The sequence below is a fragment of the Chlorocebus sabaeus genome, chromosome 8, assembly GCF_047675955.1.
Source record: "Chlorocebus sabaeus isolate Y175 chromosome 8, mChlSab1.0.hap1, whole genome shotgun sequence".
In the NCBI taxonomy this organism is placed as follows: Eukaryota; Metazoa; Chordata; class Mammalia; order Primates; family Cercopithecidae; genus Chlorocebus; species Chlorocebus sabaeus.
The window spans coordinates 103,221,686-103,241,380 of record NC_132911.1 but is presented as its reverse complement, the minus strand read 5'-3'; the positions used below and the strand labels follow the sequence as shown (position 1 = coordinate 103,241,380).

At 35.6% G+C, this 19,695-nt stretch overlaps 1 protein-coding gene across 8 annotated transcripts in view; it reads right to left on the bottom strand.

The window, feature by feature from the left end:
* The window catches only part of VPS13B (vacuolar protein sorting 13 homolog B), an 870,718-nt gene that overhangs the window by 389,253 nt on the left and 461,770 nt on the right, over positions 1 to 19,695 (bottom strand). For all 8 annotated transcript variants that reach the window (XR_005240849.2, XM_037999868.2, XM_073018246.1 and 5 more), the window contains exons 26-27: positions 3,473 to 3,644; positions 2,468 to 2,582 (exon numbers count right to left, since the gene is read on the bottom strand). Coding sequence is in view for 7 of the 8 variants with exons in the window: in XM_037999868.2 (XP_037855796.2) it covers positions 2,468 to 2,582; positions 3,473 to 3,644 (287 nt within the window). In the remaining variant the exon portion in view is untranslated. The remainder of the gene's footprint in view (positions 1 to 2,467; positions 2,583 to 3,472; positions 3,645 to 19,695) is intronic.

Below are 19,695 nucleotides of genomic sequence, written 5' to 3'. Positions count from 1 at the left end.
AATGGCCTCTTAAGTGTTCCAGTGAAAGAAGAGTTGCAAATCTCTCACTTTAAATAAAAATCTAAAAATGATTAAGCTTAGTGAGGAAGGCATATCAAAAGCCGATACAGGCAGAAAACAAAGCTTCTTGTGCCAAGTTGTGAATGCAAAGGAAGAGTCTTGAAGAAAATTAAAAGTGCTACTCCAGAGAACTCGCAAATCATAAGAAAGTGAAACAGTCTTATTGCTGATAGGCAGAAAGTCTGAGTGGTCTGGGTAGAGGATCAAACCAGCCACACCATTCTGTTAAATCCAGAGCAAGACCCTAACTCTCGTCAATTCTAGAAATTGAGAGAGGTAAGAAAACTGCAGAAGTTAAGTTTGAAGCTAGCAGAAGTTAGTTCATGAGGCTTAAGGAAAAAAGCCATCTCTACAACATTAATGTGCAACATGAAGCAACAAATGCTGATGGATAAGTGGCAGCAAGTTATACAAAAGATGTAGCTCAGTTCACTGATGAAGGTGGTTACACTAACAGATTTTCAATGTAGACAAAACAGTCTTCTCTTGGAAGAAGATGCCATCTAAGACTGATAGAGAGAGGAGAAGTCAATGCCTGGGTTTAAAGCTTCAAAGGACAGGCTGACTCTCTTGTTAGAGGTGAATGCAGCCGGTGAAGTTGAAGATAACGCTCATTTACCATTCTGAAAATCCTAGGGCCCTTAAGAATTATGTTAAATCTACTCTTCTCCTGTGCTCTATACCCGGGAATAACTAAGCTTGGATGATAGCACATCTGTTTACAGCATGGTCTCCTGAATATTTTAAGCCCTTTGTTGAGAACGGCTGCTTGTTTAGAAAACAAAATCCTTTGAAAATATTACTGTTCATTGACAATACACCTGTGGTTACCAAAAAGTTCTAATGGAGACAGACAATGAATGTTGTCTTCATGCCTGCTACCATCCATTCTTCAGCTCATGGATCAAGCAGTAATTCTGACTTACAAGTCTTATTACTTAAGAAATACATTCTGTAAGGCCACAATGTGTTAGTCCATTTTGCATTGCTATAAAGGAGTTCCTGAGGCTGGGTAATTTATAAAGGAAAGAGGTTTATTTGGCTCATGGTTTTGCAGGCTGTACAAGCATGGCACTATCATCTACTTGGCTTCTGGTGAGGCCTCAGGAAGCTTTTACTCATGGAAGAAGGCAAAGCAGAACAGGTGTGTCACATGGTAAGAGAGTGAGCAAGAGAAAGCGGGGAGGTGCTATGTTCTTTTTAAACAACCAGCTCTTGCATGAACTAAGAAATCGAGAGCTTCACTTGTTACCGTGGGGAGGCACCAAGTCATACATGAGAGATCCTCCCCTATGACCCAAATATCTCCCACCAGACTCAACCTCTGACACTGGGGATCACATTTCTACATGAGATTTGGAAGGGATATATATCCAAACTGTATCAGATAGTGCTTCTTCTGAAGGTTCCAGGCAAACTAAATTGAAACACCTTCTGTAATAGATTTCCACTGTAGACACCATTAAGAACATTCGTGATTCATGGGAGGAGGTAAAAATATCAACATTAACAGATGTTTGTAAGAAGTTGATTCCAGTCCTCATTGGTGACTTTGAGGGTTTCAAGACCTCACTGGAGGAAGTAATGGTAGATGTGGTGAAAACAATGTGAGAACTAGAAATAGGAGTGGAGTCTAAAGATGGGGCTGAATTGCTACAATCTCATGATGAAACTTGAATGGATGAGGAGTTGCTTCTTATGAATAAGCAAAGAAAGTGGTTTCTGGAGATGGAAACTACTCCTGGGGAAGATGCTGGGAACATTGTTGAAATGACAACAAACGATTCAGAATATTCCATAATCTCATTTTTTACAGCAGCAGCAAAGTTTGAGAGGACTGACTCTAATTTTGAAAGAAATTCTGTTGTGGGTAAAATGCCACTAAACAGCATTGCATGCTACAGAGAAATCCTTCATAAAGAAAGATTCAATCCATGTGGCAAACTACATTATTAACTTATTTTAAGAAATTGCCACAGCTACCCTAACCTTCAGCAACCACCACCCGATCTGTCAGCAGCCATCAACATCAACACAAGACCCTCCATTAGCAACAAGATGATGACTCATTGAGTGCTCAGATGATCATTAGCACATTTTAGCAATAAAGTATTTTTAAATTAAGGTATGTACATTTTAAAATACATAATGCTATTATACACTTCACAGACTACAGTGTAGTGTAACACAACTTTATATACACTGAGAAACCAAACAATTTGTGTCACTTGCTTTATTGAAATATTCACTTTATTGGAGTAGTCTGGAACCAAACTCCCAAAATGTCCAAGGTATGCCTGTATAATATTTATTTTAATAGCTAGCCAAATTAAAATAGAAAAAGTCTTATAGCAACTTTGTTCAAAGAAAAATACAGATTTTCTTATATTCATTATTCATTATTTACCTGCTTCTATAGTGATCAATATTGAAACTCTCTATTTTACATTTCACTTTGGTATATACATCCTGGACATCTATAGAAGCACTGAGATCTTCTAGTTCACAGACCATACAAACCTCTGCAATAAGAAACAAACAGTAATATCAATACAGTCTTCATGGTTAATATTAAAACTTTCCATTTTACATTTCACGTTGACATATGCATGCTGGATATGTATAGAGGCACTGAGATCACAAAAGCTTCTAGAATAATAAGCAAATCAGCACAGGTCTTTCAATTAAGATAAGACATTTATTTCAAGAAAGGGGAAAGCCCAGTTAATGTCTGAAGTGTTATATTTGATATCAGTCAAGGATTTTCCCAATAATTTTAGTGACAATAGTATAATGTATCAATATGACCACTAAGGAAAATTCCTCATGGTCTTTTAGATGAATTTTAATACAAACAGGACAAAATTTACGTATTACAAAGTCAAGGAAAATATATACACATAAACCTTTAATGTTAATAAGATTCAACATTTTAGCACTGCAACTAGAAACTCCTTGAATTAGGTTTAATAATACTTATTTAATTATAAATGACAATAAATTATGTTTAATATGTCTTCCAAAATAGTGTTTAATATTTGCACTTTTCAGTAAAGAAGAAAAGCAAGCCACGCTGGGCACAGTGGCTCACGCCTGTAATCCCAGCATTTTGGGAGGTCGAGGCGGGCGGATCACCTGAGTTCAGGAGTTCAAGACCAGACTGACCAACATGGAGAAACCCCTGTCTCTACTGAAAATACAAAATTAGCTTGGCGTGGTGGCGCATGCCTGTAATCTCAGCTACTCAGGAGGTTGAGGCAGGAGAATCGCTTGAACCCGGGTGGCAGAGGTTGCAGTGAGCCAAGGTCACACCACTGAACTTCAGCCTGGGCAACAAGAGCAAAACTCCGTCTCAAAAAAAAAAAAAAAAAAAAAAAAAAAAAGGAAAAGAAGAAGAAAAGCAATCCTGTACCTGTGCCTTTATTTTCAGGATCTGGAGCAAAGAGCTTTACAGTAACTTTGGGAAGCACCCACTGCATCCATAAACTAACACGTCCACTGGTTCCGCCAATATTACTTGTAGTTTGTTCCAAGGTGACAGAATCTGAGAATGGTGAGTCCTCACCTGCTTGTATAGAATCTCCCTGGGATGAGGAGAAAAAAAAAAAATCTTATTTTGTAACACAAACAAAAATAAAAAATTCAAATTATAAATTAAAATCAGCAATTATTTGTAACTTTTTCACATCTTATATGCAAATGATAATCACATAAACGTTAATACTAATACATAATGCTTATATGTAAACATACATTCTCAAATGGTTTTTGTTAGAAAGCACATGCATGTTTCCAGCTTCCTCTAAAAGTAGGTAAGATCTAGAAAAGGTTAAGATTAAACCATTGAGTATGTTCCTACAGAGTAGAGTCTGCAAGCTACAGTTAAGGGGCTAATCTGTCTGTATTGGGGAATAAAGTTTTACTAGATCACAGCCACTTCCATTCACGTATTAGCTGCGTATGATTTCTTTTCAGCAGAGTTGAGTAGCTGCTATAGAGAAGCTATGATCTACAAAGTCAAAGGTATTTACTAACTGGCCCTTTACAGAAAAATATTTGTCTACCCCTTCTATATTTATAATGGAACCTAGAATAACTATAGAAAAGTGATTATCAGTTTAAGAAACAGCAAAATATTAATCATGCCTTGCATGTTAAGGAGACATTAAAAATTAGTAGATTTGACAATATAATTTTTAAAATGTTTTATATGGTTAAATGTTTCTTAGCGGAATACAGCATAAACTTATCTGATTCAACAAACACATACCGAACTCTGAATATGTATAAGGTCCTAAATTCAGTGCTAACGAACTTGCTGTCAAAGGCTTGTTGGTTTGTTTTTGGTCTTTTAAGCAGCTTTTAGTAGGCCAGAATAAAATAAACCCTTTTATTTAAAGTTGAACTGGAGTTGAATAGCTTCAGTCTCAAATGCGGAAGAGATGCTGCAATCATTGACATGTTGAGTTCTTTCAGGAATCGCTATAAGCATGGGGTTCCTAAAATCCCAAACTTTGCTGTCCATTTAAAACTTGCAAACAAAACTTGCAAGCTTAAACCCATATACTCTGAAAACTGATCTAACACAATATAACATTCTTATTTGTTTAAAAGATGTATATGTATTTACATATCAGTTATAGATACTTAGTTAAGCTTAGTCTGTCAGGCAGTATGGTATACTGGGTTAAGGAATTCAGATGCCAGTCATGTGATTTTAGGCAAGTAGTTTAATTTTTCAGAGTCTGTTTACTTCTCTGTAAAATGGTTATTATAATGATATTTATCTCTTACAGTTAAGATTAAATAGCAATATGAATGTGAATGAAGTATATACACATAGAAATATTTCATAATTTATAGGTATAATTATCATTATCAAGTTAAACTGATGCTTAAGAAATTGTTCACTCACATTCTTACAGAATTTGGTCCCTCTATTGCCTTTCTCATTTTCTCATCTTTCTAACTTCAGACACGTTTTCTTTTGCTGTATATCCTCAACCTCCAACAGTTTATTGTTGCTTTGAATGTCTCAAACAAAAATGTTAATTTCCTATGCTAACGAGTCATGACCAGTAGTCAACTGTCAAAACAAAACACCCCTTAAAATTTAAACAAAGACAATATAATATGATCAGTATTCCATTTTCTATAGACAGGTTGTCAGAGCAGAAGCTACTAATCTCTAAACACTTAAAAGCAGGAATGATCATTAAAATCCTGTACAAAACAAACCAAAGCCCTGGCTCTCATTATCACAGACATGCCACCTAGACAAAGATATATTCAGCTCCTACATGAGGCTTTTACTTTAACTTCATTGTTTTATAACATCTTTCAGTCAGAAGAAAATTCAATTTCCCTGCAACCTCAGAAGGAGGCCAAATGGGGAGGATTTTCACAGAATGACAGGCAAGTGTTTATTGCAAGAACACTTAGGCACCAAGCATAGCAAAGTAACAGTGTTCTGGGATTTACTACTAGAGAAAATTATAGAGTTAAACCTGAAGACAGTATAGTTACTCTTTGTCCCAAATACATCAAACAAAGCAAATAGCTCACTGTTTGTGGGGTTTTCATATAAATGCTTTTACAAAATAAGTAGTTCTAAACCTGCTACAATAGAAATTCCTACAACTTGAGAAGCTATAAAAAAATCAGGTTTTTGGTTAGCTGTCTAATGTAACACACATCTAATAAAAAGCACAAACTAATTCCAGATAAGGATGCTTATTAAATAAAAGGCAAGATAATATAGCCTTTCTTGATGGATAGGTTTTTAGAGTAGAAGTATGCTTAAATTAAATCCTCCTTCCAACAGACAGAAGAACATCATATTCCAAGAATGGAGAACTGAGAGAAAATAGCCTCTCAAATCAACAAGACTTCAATTTTTAACACTACTTGGTATACTTGCTAAGAATGCTAAGAAAACTGGCTGCAAATTTAGTAAGCACTCCTCAGTAAAAACTTTGCTCTACTTCCTCACGCAGTTTCAATTTTCATTTTGGATTTACATTTTGTTTGGTATTGTTAAACATGTTTGTGCATTAATTTTCTGCTCTGTTTCCAAATCTGTTGTGAAAATCAGGCCAGAAATGGAGATGCTGAACTATTTTCCCATACGTCCTTAGGCCAAGTTCTAAAATAAACAGTTCAATTCTTTTACCATTTTGTTGCAAATTGACCAAATACTAAGTTTATTTTCCTAGGTGAATTTATCTTTGTTCATTTGGAAGAGCAAACACTTTATAGCCCTTCATCCTTGGCCTGCTTCAGAGCTTAAGGATGACCATAGTTTTGGCCCCATTGCTACTTTCTCTTATCAAAATAACTCCTGCGTTCTTGTTCAACCACAAAACTTCCCAAAGGGCTAAACACTTCGACCACTGGTTGTACTTAAGTCAACAGTAACAAGTGGCCTGCTGTGGTCTCAACTACCTGTGCTCCCACTATTTCAATGCAAGAGTGGGAAAAAATTAAGTGTTTTAAGCTCAGTACTTAATCTTCAAACTCATATTTCCCACTTTACCATGACTCAGACTGAAACACAGGAAGCTGGAGCTATATGTGCACAAAAGTACAGTGCTGCCTATCAACATGTCAGCATGAAAAGAAGTACGTAATCTTAAAGTATAAATCATCTAAGGATCATATAAACAAATACTTCCATTTAATACAAACAATTGTTAGAATGTGTTTTCTTAAACTAGATTCATTTACAGTAAGTTCTCTATATTCAATAGTTTTGACCCAACTAAGCAAGAAAAACAATGTTTTAAAAGTAAAATGTTGAAAAATTTTAATGATTGTTTCTGAGTGCAAATTGTAATTTTAAAAAATCAAACCTGCAATTTCAAAGTGTTCCGCAGATACATAATTAACATAAATAACGTAAGAAATGTAAGGTAATCTCAGATTATTAGCTTATAATTACATAATAAAACTATCTGAGTTTTTAAAAATCAAGTAGCCAATAATTTAAAGAAATTTTTGATATGAATATTTTGAAATAGGAACGGCTTTATACACAAAATATTTTGTTGAATGGTATGTGATGGCTAAACAATAACCTTCATTTTCCTAACTTGTTTTGATATCTTAATTTTTCCCACAGCTATTCAAATAAGATGATAGTCTAAGTGTTATGATTTCTACATTTTGAATAAAAGTTTCTCTCTAAATGTTAAGGATAAAACCATTCAAAGAAAAATATGAAATGACGTTAAGTGTTTTCAGGAGTTTTAAAACAATTACAAGAAATTTTAAAAATAGCAATTGAGTAAATTCAAACTTAATATCCTATGTAAATGGTTGTTTGAATAATAATTTGAGGTAGATTACTGCATAGGTTAACTGCACTTGAATAACTGAAAAACTGACAAGAGTTTTGCTACTACAACAAACTCTGTCAACAACTCTGAAGTTGATGCCAAACAACCTCTTAGTCCAGTATTCACTTTTCAATTATCAATGTATGTTAAACAGTTACTGGACATTAAAAAAGGAACCACTTCATGCTTAATTTTTTTTAACTAGGCTTATAATAACGCAATTTTAATTCTTGAATCAATAAATAATGCTTGTCACATTGTCACACTTTGCCATGACCCTAAGCTTCCAAACATTGAGTAGTTAATATATCAATTTTTATTTTGGTAGAGTTGTAAATAAATATTCTAGTATTCACTCAGCATTTTAGATTATTCTGCAGCTTTGAAATTATTTCCTATAGTACTGCTGTGATTAAGGAAGACATTACCAAAAACATTTTATATATACAGATAAAGTTAAAATGGAAAAAACACTAAATAATTTGCCTAAAATCACAACTCAGAGGAATTTAATTTTGTCAACACAATATAATCCTTTAAAATCACATTTACTGAAACTACTGAAAACCCAGAGATTCAAAATATGATTTTATGTAGTTATAACAGTTTCCCAAAGACATATAGGTTATGAAAGTATCTTGTAAGGGAAGATGTGTGTGTGTACTTGTGTACGTATGTATGTGTTTGCTTTGTTTACTTGTCATGAGGAGGAATCATCAAAATGTTAGTGCTTTTAATGGCAGTTTTTATTGTTGTGCTGTTCTGTAAACAAAACAGCATAAAAATTTTAATGAGTATAATTATTTCCTATACTAATTCCTTAATCACAGCAGTAGTACAGGAAATAATTTCAAAGCTGTAGAATAATCTAAATATATAATGTTCCACTTTCTAGACCACTTATCTGAACAAAAATTTGACAACTTCATCTAACTGAAGTATAGTTCAGTATGTTCTTCATAAAATATAAAGTTTTATTTATCTTTAGAACCGATGCAACAGTGAGTGTGGCAGAACAGGTGGCTGTATTCCCAAATTTTGCTCTCCCTTCTATAATACAAAGTTGTCTCTGAGTAACGATAATCCAACTATGGGCTAAATTTCCCAGCCCACCTTGGAATTATGTTTATATACACATCCATACCCCATCACTAATATGATAAATTCCTCAAAGGATAAAGGATTATGTCTTAATAACTTAGATTTAAAGAGAAGACTGAATATTAATAAGCTAAGAATAAAATTTAAGAAATTCAAAAAACAACAGAATAAACTCAGTAAAAAAGCTATATCTGTATCAGCCTAAGGAGGGGAACAAAGTTACCCCAGGTAATTTTTAAAAACAACTCTAAAGTGCATGTAGGTTTAAGGGTTTGATTTCATACTGCCTAAATGTTTAAAAAAACTTCTAGCTGTAAGATTAACAGTATAGGGGTCCCAGGTTAGTGGTAGTGAAGTCCCTTAGAGAAGCAAATACATAAAATGTCTTTATCGGGGACAGGCCCTCAACCACCATGTAAGGGCTTCATAGAAGAAGTTCCATTGATGAAAAACACCCAACACTAAATTACACAGTGCCTAAGAAAACAATCTAGCAGGGGCAAGATTTAAGAAAACAACAAGTGGTCAGATTCAACTCTAAAGAAGTTCAGATACCAAATCTGATAAAAAATAAAAGAAAATAATTATGTTTAAAATGATTAAGGACAAAAAACAAACTGAAAAAACAAACTCATATTGTATATATAGTTTTACATATTTACATAAACATATGTGTAGTGACTTAATGAACATATGCATCTCTATGCTATGTACCACAATAAATGTGATTTAATCATAATGTGAGCTAGTATTCCAAAATTATTCAACATCTACACTCTGAAGAAGATATGTTTAGAACCTACTTTGAACCATGCTTAAAATAAATTGGGGTTATCCTTTAATAAAAAGATAATGAGTGATGAATGGTGATGGAAAGTTTATATCTCATATCCAGTATGGCACTAAAACAATATAATCACTATTTGACATCTTTACTTCTGAGTCAGTGGAAGTCTCCCAGTCTGAATCATTTTACTTGTAATCTATAGTATTTGACTTAACAAATATTTCAGATAGAAAAAAAAAAACAGCATAGAAAGCATAACTAAGATGGAAAAAGTAAAAGCAATACAGGGCCAGTTTGTCAATATGTCTTTGGCTATTTGTATAGAGTTTAATTACAGCCAAAAGAATGTTAGAGGTTTCCCTTGACAATAAAGAAAATTGTAAAAAGAGATAATTATGGTCAACTTTAAAATAGTGCCTCATATTTTCAAAATAAATTGGAAAATTTATTCAAAAACTACTAAAGTCCTTACCAGAGAAATTAGGAAACAAAATGAAATAAAAGGCAACCAAATTGGAAAGGAAAAAGTAAAATTATGTCTTTTAGCACATGACATGATTTTATATGTATAAAACTGAAGATTCCAAGAAAAATTTTAGAACTAATCAATGAATTCTGCAAAGCTGTGGGATACAACACCAACATACACAAATCAGTTGTGTTTCTATGCATTAAAAAGAAAGAAAGAAAGAAAATGAACAGAATAATTCCATTTACAATAGCATCTAAAATAATAAAATGCTTAAAAATAAACATAACTGAGGAAGTAAAAGACATAATGAAGACTATGAAATATTTTTAAAAGAAATTAAGATAACACAAGTAAATGGAAAGACATTCAGTGTTCATACATTGGAAGATTTAATATTAAGATGGTGAGTTATTGTTTAATGGATACAGAGTTTCAGTTGGGGAAGATGAAAAAATACTGGAGACTGTTGTGAAGGTTGTGCAACAATATGAATCTATTTAACACCACAGAATTGTATACTTAAAATGGTAAAAATAGTACATTTTATGTTGTGTATATTTTACAACAACAAAAAACGTAAGCCAAAAAAGTTAATAGTAATATAAAATCATGATCATACAGTAACAAAAAAACATTATATGTGTTTAGCATCTATATGTTCATTAGTTTTACTTGACATAAATTGGGCCACTGGAGTGGGATAGAAATATTTATCTTATCGTTAAGTATTATTTTATCAAAACATAGTATAAAATTTAATTTTGAAGAACAAGGCTGTATTAGTGTTGGAGATGGAAAAAGGATCAAGATACTTCTCTATGTTCTCTTTAAAATTATTAAATTAGGGTCCTTTGTCCATATGGTCCTTACCATTTCATTCTCTCTCTCTCTTTTTCTTTTTCTTTTCCTTTCTTTTCTTTTTATTCTTTATTTTTTGAGACAGAGTCTTGCTCTGTCACCCAAGCTGCAGTGCAGTGGCACAATCTCGACTCACTGCAACCTCTGCCTCCCAGGTTCAAGCAATTCTCCTGTCGTGGCCTCCCAAGTCGGGATTACAGGCATGCGCCACCCAGCTAAGTTTTGTATTTGGAGTAGAGATGGGGGTGTCACCATGTTGGCCAGGCTGATCTCAAACTCCTGGTCTCAGCTGATCTGCCTGCCTCGGCCTCCCAAAGTGCTCAGATGACATGTGTAAGCCACCACACCCAACCCATTCTCTATCTCTTCAAATAATTTTCTAAATGACATCTAAATTAAGACTTTCAAATTTAGATCAGATATGTGTTATAGCCAAGTACGTTTTCAATTAAGATTACTTTTTTCAACATGGAAATATATAGTGATTAGAATTTTCACATGAAAACAGTTTTCTAGAGAGTACGACAAGAGGAAACACTTGCTCACTCATTTATGAAGATAGTACAATCTTCTAATCTAATACCAAAAGATGACAAGGCTATAAGAAAAAATATAGAATTCAACAGAATTATATACTTAAAATGGTAAAAATGGTCAGTATCACTCATGACTATAGATACCAAAATCTTAAACAATTAGCAACCTCAATCTAGCAATATATAAAAAGAAAAATATATCACAGCCAAGTTGGGATTTTTCTAGAACTTCATGGTCAGTTGAACATTTGAAAATCAATTGATATAATTAGTCACATTAACAGAATAAAGGAGATAAATTAAGTATATAATAATGTTATATATAAGTATATAATATTAAGTATATAATATTAAGTATATAATAAGTATATAATAAAGTCACTTCCAAGACAACCAAATAGGAACAGCTCTAGTTTACAGCTCCCAGTGAGATTGACACAGAAGACAGGTGATTTTTGCATTTCCAACTGAGGTACCTGGTTCTTCTCATTGGGACTGGTTGGAGAGTGGGTGCAGCCCACGGAGGGTGAGCCAAAGCAGGGTGGGGCGTCTCCTCACCTGGGAAGCACAAGGGATCGGGAGATTTCCCTTTTCTAGCCAAATGAAGCAATGACAGACTGTACCTGGAGGAAGGGTACACACTCGCCTAAATACTACGCTTCTCCCACAGTCTTAGCAACTGGCAGACCAGGGGATTTCACCCCGTGCCTGGCTCCCCAGGTCCCACTCCCAGGGAGCCTTGCTCACTGCTAGCGCAGCAGTCTGAGATTGACCTGCAAGGCAGGACCCTGGTGGGGAGAGGGGTGTCTGCCACTGCTGAGGCTTCAGAAAGTAAACAAAGTGGCACAGAAGCTCGAACTGGGCAGAGCCCACTGCAACTCAGCAAGGCCTACTGCCTCTCTAGACTCCACCTCTGTGGGCAGGGCACACCTGAATAAAATACAGTAGACAACTTCTGCAGGCTTAAACGTCCCTTTCTGACAGCTCTAAAGAGAGCAGTGGTTCTCTTAGCATGTCACTCAAGCTCTGAGAAGGGACAGACTGCCTCTTTAAGTGGGTCCCTGATGCCCGTGTAGCCTGACTGACAGACACCTCCCAGTAGGGGCCAACTGACACCTCATATAGGCAGGTGCCCCTCTGAGACAAAGCTTCCAGAGGAAGAATCAGGCAGCAATATTTGCTGTTCTGCAATATTTGCTGTTGATACTCAGGCAAACAGAGTCTGGAGTGGAACTCCAGTAAACTCCAACAGATCTGCAGCTGAGGAGCCTGACTGTTAGAAGGAAAACTAACAAACAGAAAGGAATAGCATCAACATCAACAAAAAGGACATCCACACCAAAACCCCATCTGTAGGTCACCAACATCAAAGACCAAAGGTAGATAAAACCGCAAAGATGGGGAGAAACCAGAGCAGAAAAGCTGAAAATTCCAAAAACCAGAGCACCTCTTCTTCTCCAAGGATTGCAACTCTTTGCCAGCAATGGAACAAAACTGGATGGAGAATGACTTTGACGACTTGACAGAAGTAAGCTTCAGAAGGTTGGTAATAACAAGCTTCTCTGAGCAAAAGGAGCATGTTGGAACCCATTGCAAGGAAGCTAAAAACCTTGAAAAAAGGTTAGACGAATGGCTAACTGAAATAAACAGTGTAGACAAGACCTTAAATGACCTGATGGAGCTGAAAACCATGGCACAAGAACTACATGACACATGCACAAGCTTCAATAGTCAATTCAATCAAGTGCAAGAAACGATATCAGTGACTGAAGATCAAATTAATGAAATGAAGTAAGAAGACAAGATAAGAGAAAAAGCAGTGAAAAGAAACAAACAAAGCCTCCAAGAAATAAGGGCTATGTGAAAAGACCAAATCTACGTTTGATTGGTGAACCTGAAAGTAACAGGGAAAATGGAACCGAGTTAGAAAAAACTCTTCAGCATATTATCCAGGAGAACTTCCCCAACATAGCAAAGCAGGCCAACATTCAAATTTAGGAAATACAGAGACCACTACTAAGATACTCCTAGAGAAGAGCAACCCCAAGACACATAACTGTCAGATTCACCAAAGTTGAAATGAATGAAATAATGTTAAGGGCAGTCAGAGAGAAAGGTCGGGTTACCCACAAAGGGAAGCCCATCAGACTAACAGTGGATCCCTCTGCAGAAACCCTACAAGCCAGAAGACAGTGGGAGCCAATATTCAACATTCTTAAAGAAAACAATTTACAACCCAGAATTTTATATACAGCCAAAATAAGCTTCCTAAGTGAAGGAAAAATAAAATCCTTTACAAACAAGCAAACGCTGAGAGATTTTGCCACCACCAGGCCTGCCTTACAAGAGCTCCTGAAGGAAGCACTAAACATGGAAAGGAACAACCAGTACCAGCCACTGCAAAAACATGCCAAATTGTAAAAAGCACTGATGCTATGAAGAAATTGCATCAATTCACGGGCAAAATAATCAGGCAACATCATAATGACAGGATCGAATACACACAACAATACGAACCTTAAATGTAAATGGGCTAAATGCTCCAATTAAAAGACACAGACTAGCAACTGAATAAAGAGCCAAGACCCATCAGCGTGCTGTATTCAGGAGACCCATCTTGCATGCAGAGACACACATAGGCTCAAAATAAAGAGATGGAGGAAGATCTACCAAACAAATGGAAAGCAAAAAAAATAGGGGTTGCAATCCTAGTCTCTGATAAAACAGACTTCAAACCAACAAAGATCAAAACAGACAAGGCCATTACATAATGGTAAAGGGATCAATTCAACAAGAAGAGCTAACTATCCTAAATATATATACACCCAATAAAGGAGCACCCAGATTCATAAAGCAAATCCTGAAGACCTACAAAGAGACTTAGACTCCCACACAATAATAATAGGGGACTTTAACCCCACTGTCAATATTAGACAGATCAATGAGACAGAAGGTTAACAAGGAGATTCAGGACTTGAACTCAGCTCTTCACCAAGCAGACCTAATAGACATCTACAGAACTCTCCACCCCAAATCAACAGAATATACATTCTTCTCAGCACCACATCAAACTTATTCCAAAATTGACCACATAATTGGGAGTAAAACACACCTTAGCAAATGTAAAAGAACAGAAATCACAACAAACTGTCTCTCAGACCACAGTGCAATCAAATTAGAACACAGGACTAAGAAACTTCCCCAAAACAGCACAACTACATGGAAACTGAACAACCTGCTCCTGAATGACTACTTTACATAACGAAATGAAGGCAGAAATAAAGATGTTCTTTGAAACCAAAGAGAACAAAGACACAACATACCAGAATCTCTGGGACACATTTAAAGCAGTGGGTAGAGGAAAATTTATAGCACTAAATGCCCACAAGAGAAAGCAGGAAAGATCTAAAATTGACACCCTAACAACAAAGTTAAAAGAACTAGAGAAGCAAGAGCAAACACATTCAAAACCTAGCAGAAGACATGAAATAACTAAGATCAGAGCAGAACTGAAGAAGACAGAGATACAAAAAACCCTTCAAAAAAATCAATGAATCCAGGAGCTGGTTTTTTGAAAAGATCAACAAAACAGATAGACTGCTAGCAAGAAAATAAAGAAGAAAAGGGAGAAGAATCAAATAGATGCAATAAAAAATGATAAAGGGGCTATCATCAGCGATCCCAGAGAAATACAAACTACCATCAAAGAATACCATAAACACCTCTATGCAAATAAACTAGAAAATCTAGAAGGAATGGATAAATTCCTGGACATATACACTGCCCCAAGACTAAACCAGGATGAAGTTGAATCTCTGAGTAGACCAGTAACAGGCTCTGAAACTGAGGCAATAATTAATAGCCTACCAACCAAAAAAAGTCCAGGGCCAGAGAGATTCACAGCTGAATTCTACCAGAGGTACAAAGAGGAGCTGGTACCATCCCTTCTGAAACTATTCCAACCAATAGAGAAAGAGGGAAACCTCCCTAACTCATTTTATGACGCCAACATCATCCTGATACCAAAGCCTGGCAGAGACACAACAAAAGGAGAGAATTTTAGACCAATATCCCTGATGAACATGGATGTGAAAATCCTCAATAAAATACTGGCAAGCCGAATCCAGCAGTACATCAAAAGCTTATCCACCATGATTAAGTGGGCTTCATCCTTGGGAAGCAAGGCTGGTTCAACATATGCAAATCAATAAACGTATTCCATCACATAAACAGAAACAATGACAAAAACCACATGATTATCTCAATAGATGCAGAAAAGGCCTTTGATAAAATTCAACAGTGTTTCATGCTAAAAACACTAAATAAACTAGGTATTGATGGAAGCTAACTCAAAATAAGAGCTATTTATGAGAAAACCATAGACAATATCATATCAAATAGTCAAAAACTAGAAGCATTCCCTTTTAAAACCAGCACAAGACAAGGATGTCCTCTCTCAACACTCCTATTCAATATAGTGTTGGAAGTTCTGGCCAGGGCAATCAGGCAAGAGAAAAAATATAAAGCGTATTCAATTAGGAAAAGAGGAAGTCAAAGTGTCCCTGTTTGCAGATGACAGGATTGTATATTTAGAAAACCCCATCATCTCAGCCCAAAATCTCCTTAAGCTGATAAGCAACTTCAGCAAAGTCTCAGGACACAAAATCAATGTGCAAAAATCATCATTATTCTTATACACCAATAACAGACAGAAAGCCAAATCATGAGTGAACTCCCATTCACAATTGCTTCAAAGAGAATAAAATACCTAGGAATCCAGCTTACAAGGGATGTGAAGGACCTCTTCAAGGAGAACTACAAACCACTGCTCTACAAAATAAAAGAAGACACAAACAAATGGAAAAATGTTCCATATTCATGGACAGGAAGAATCAATATTGTGAAAATGGCCATACTGCCCAAAGTAATTTATAGATTCAATGCCATCCCCATCAAGCTACCAATTACTTTCTTCACAGAATTGGAAAAAACTACTTTAAAGTTCATATGGAACCAAAAAAGACCCCACAGATCCAAGACAATCATATGCAGAAAAAAGAAAAAAAAAAAAAACAAAAAAAAAAACAAAGGAGGTGGCATCACGCTACCTGACTTCAAACTATACTACAAGACTACAGCAACCAAAACAGCACGGTACTGGTATCAAAACAGAGATATAGACCAATGGAACAGAACAGAGGTCTCAGAAATAACATTACACATCTACAACAATCTGAACTTCGACAAACTTGACAAAAACAAGCAATGGGGAAAGGATTCCCTATTTAACAAATGGTGTTGGGAAAACTGGCTAGCCATATGTAGAAAGCTGAAACTAGATCCCTTCCTTGCACCTTACATAGAATTTAACTCAAGATGGATTAAAGACTTAAATGTAAGACCTAAAACCATAAAAATCCTAGAGAAAAACCTAGGCAATACCATTCAAGACATAGGCATGGGCAAAGACTTCATGACTAAAACACCAAAAGCAATAGCAACAAAAGCCAAAATACACAAATGGGATCTAATTAAACTAATGATCTTTTACACAGCAAAAGAAACTATCATCAGAGTGAACAGTCAACCTACAGAATGGGAGAAAATTTTTGCAATCTATCCATCTGACAAAGGGCTTATATCTAGAAGCTACAAAGAACTTAAACAAATTTACAAAGTCTCTTCCAGAGGTTCCACTAACTTAGAATCAAGCTAATATGAGTCAGCCCAGTCCCTACATAGTAACGCTAATTTTAATTCACTGTGTTTCAATTTTCTATTTATAAAATTAAAATGCTGGTCTAAAGGATCTGTCTGACAATCTTTTATGAAAATATAACTATAAGTTGACAGAAGTAAGACAAAGATCTTTGCTCACTTGTCAAGTTCCACAAAACTATTACATCAAAGTCAGAGGAAGCTAATTCTTACGGCTGAGAAAAGGAGAAAAGAGAGAGTTCGTAACAACAAAGAGTAGGAAAGGAGCAGACAGTTTAGCTAGTTTTCCCCAGGAGGAAAAAAAAAACCATACACCTTAGAGAAAATCAATTACTAACATTCTTTTTTTGTTTGAAGGGTTACTATAGAAACTAAACATACTACTCAATTTTTCCCTTTTTTCCCCTCTGGGACCCATATTTTCTGCCAAAATTTTGAAATATGCTTTAACACAGTAAGGGATAATATTAAGTGCTACTATAATTCTAGACCATTCAGGCTAGTACTAAGCAAACGATATTAAGATGGCAGAAATGTGCTCTTCTAAATCAGAAAATAAGTACCAAATAAAACATGTTTAAAAACATTTCGATTTACTTTCTTTCCCCTCCCTCTACATTTTAAACCAAATACATCAGTTATCAACATATTCAACAGTTAAAAAATTAAATACAATTTCTGGTACTCTATGAGTTTTAAAATGCTTTTTCAGGTGCAAGTCATATAACATGCATACAATTTCTTCAAGGGAAAACTATTTCATTAAAAATTAATCAACCCCTGTGCACCAATGTTCAAAGCAGCATTATCCACAACAGCCAAAAACGTAGAAACAACCCAGATTTCCCGCAACAAAGAAACAGATAAATTTAATGTGTTACATGCATACAATGAAATATTACTCAGCCATAAAAAGGAATGGAATTCTGATACACACAAAGAAAGGAATGAGCCTTAAATACATTACACAAAGTAGAATAAGCCAGATACAAAAGTACAAATACCATACGATTCCTCTTATATAAAGTACCTAGAATAGGCAAATCTATAGAGACAGAGAGTAGAATAGAGGTTACCAGGGATGGAGGGAGAGGAGAAGATGGAGTTGTTCAATGCGGATAGAGATTTTGTCTAGGATGATGAAAAAGTTCTAGAAATAGATAGTAGTTATGCTACGCACTGTGAATGTGCCTAATACCACTAAATTGTACATTTTTAAGTGGTTAAAATGGTAAATTTTACCATGTGCATTTTTTACTACAGTTTAAAAAAAACCCCAAATAAGTTAATTGATAGTATTGAGAAGTTAATATGTACAAGGAGAGTGAGATTAAAAAGACTAGTTCTTAATAAGAAATTTTAACACCAGCAATATGGAGACTAAGCTGAAATGAACATTTACCATTTGTACTACCACAGCACAGATATTCTGGATAAAACGTCAGGCGAATTTAATACCGAAAAGTGCTACATATCTTTTCTTTGTCCCTCTAGATCTACTCTCTACGTTTCACTACCCTGTGTGCTTGGGAAGTTAATCTACATGAACAATATGAATGGATTTCCTGGTCCTCTGTTTTTTGGGTTTTTTTGTTTTTGTTTTTGTTTTTTTCTTGGTTTCAGTCAATGAGAAACAGTGGAGACAGAAGTGGAGAATGAAGTCCGGGTATTTATTCCCTGTTCTGATAAACTCTCTTTCCTGCCCTGTAAGCCCACTGGTGTCAACAATTGCTCCAGGATACTCAATCATCTCCTGTTAACTGAGATTTCCCTTCCCAGTTAACATCTTTGTCCTTTTACTAAATTCTCTTAAACTGTCCAATTTCAGACTACCATCTTTTTCTAATACGATAGCAAAACTTGAAATAAAGACAAATACTATGGTGTCAGAAATGAAGAGGCAACACAAAGTCAAGGTAACAAGTGGAAACAGTCCTTGGTGGTATATAGAAGTGTCAAACTCAGATAAGGGTGGAGGGGTTGAGCAATGGTGTTTCAACACTCATTCAGGGACTGCAGACGTGGTCTAGAGCCTGAACTGGGGAGTTCTTTGCATAAAGCCTGGAAGGAAACACAGCTGTTTTTTAAGCAAAACATACACTAGACACTAGGCTTCAGCAGGCTAAGAAATGCCATGGATGTTTTTCAGATTCCTAGGACAGAGGAGAGGTAAAAGTAGGGGCATGATAAAGTCATTCATGGCTGAGCAGGATGGCTCACGTCTGTAATCCCAGCACTTTGGGAGGCCGAACACCTCAGGTCTGGAGTTCCAGATCAGCCTGGCCAACATGGTGAAACCCCATCTCTAGTAAAAATACAAAAATCAGCCGGGCGTGGTGGCAGGCACCTGTAATCCCAGCTACTCACGAGGCTGAGGCTTGAAACTGGAAGGCAGAGGTTGCACTGAGCCAAGATCACACCACTGCACTCCAGCCTGGACAACAAGAGTGAAACTCTGTCTCAAAAAAATAAATAAATAAATTAAAAAATAAATCATGAGAAACTAATTGCTATTATTTGCTTGTGTGGGATGTCATATGTACTACTTATATGATAAGACAAACCCTTGTTGATAAAAGAACCTAAAAACTGCTGAGGGTTCCCTGAAATCTCTAGCACCCTGGCAAAAGCAAATGTCAAAATGCTCTGTAGGGACAATTCTACAACAAAGGGCACATAAGAATCACACAGAAAAAATAAACTGTTGAAGATGAGTTCACAATAAGATATTACAAACCACATGAGAAAATGAACCAGAAAAAGGGAGAGTCAGCAGATATAACTAACAAAAACTTGGCATCTCCAATAAATGGAGTTAAGAAAATC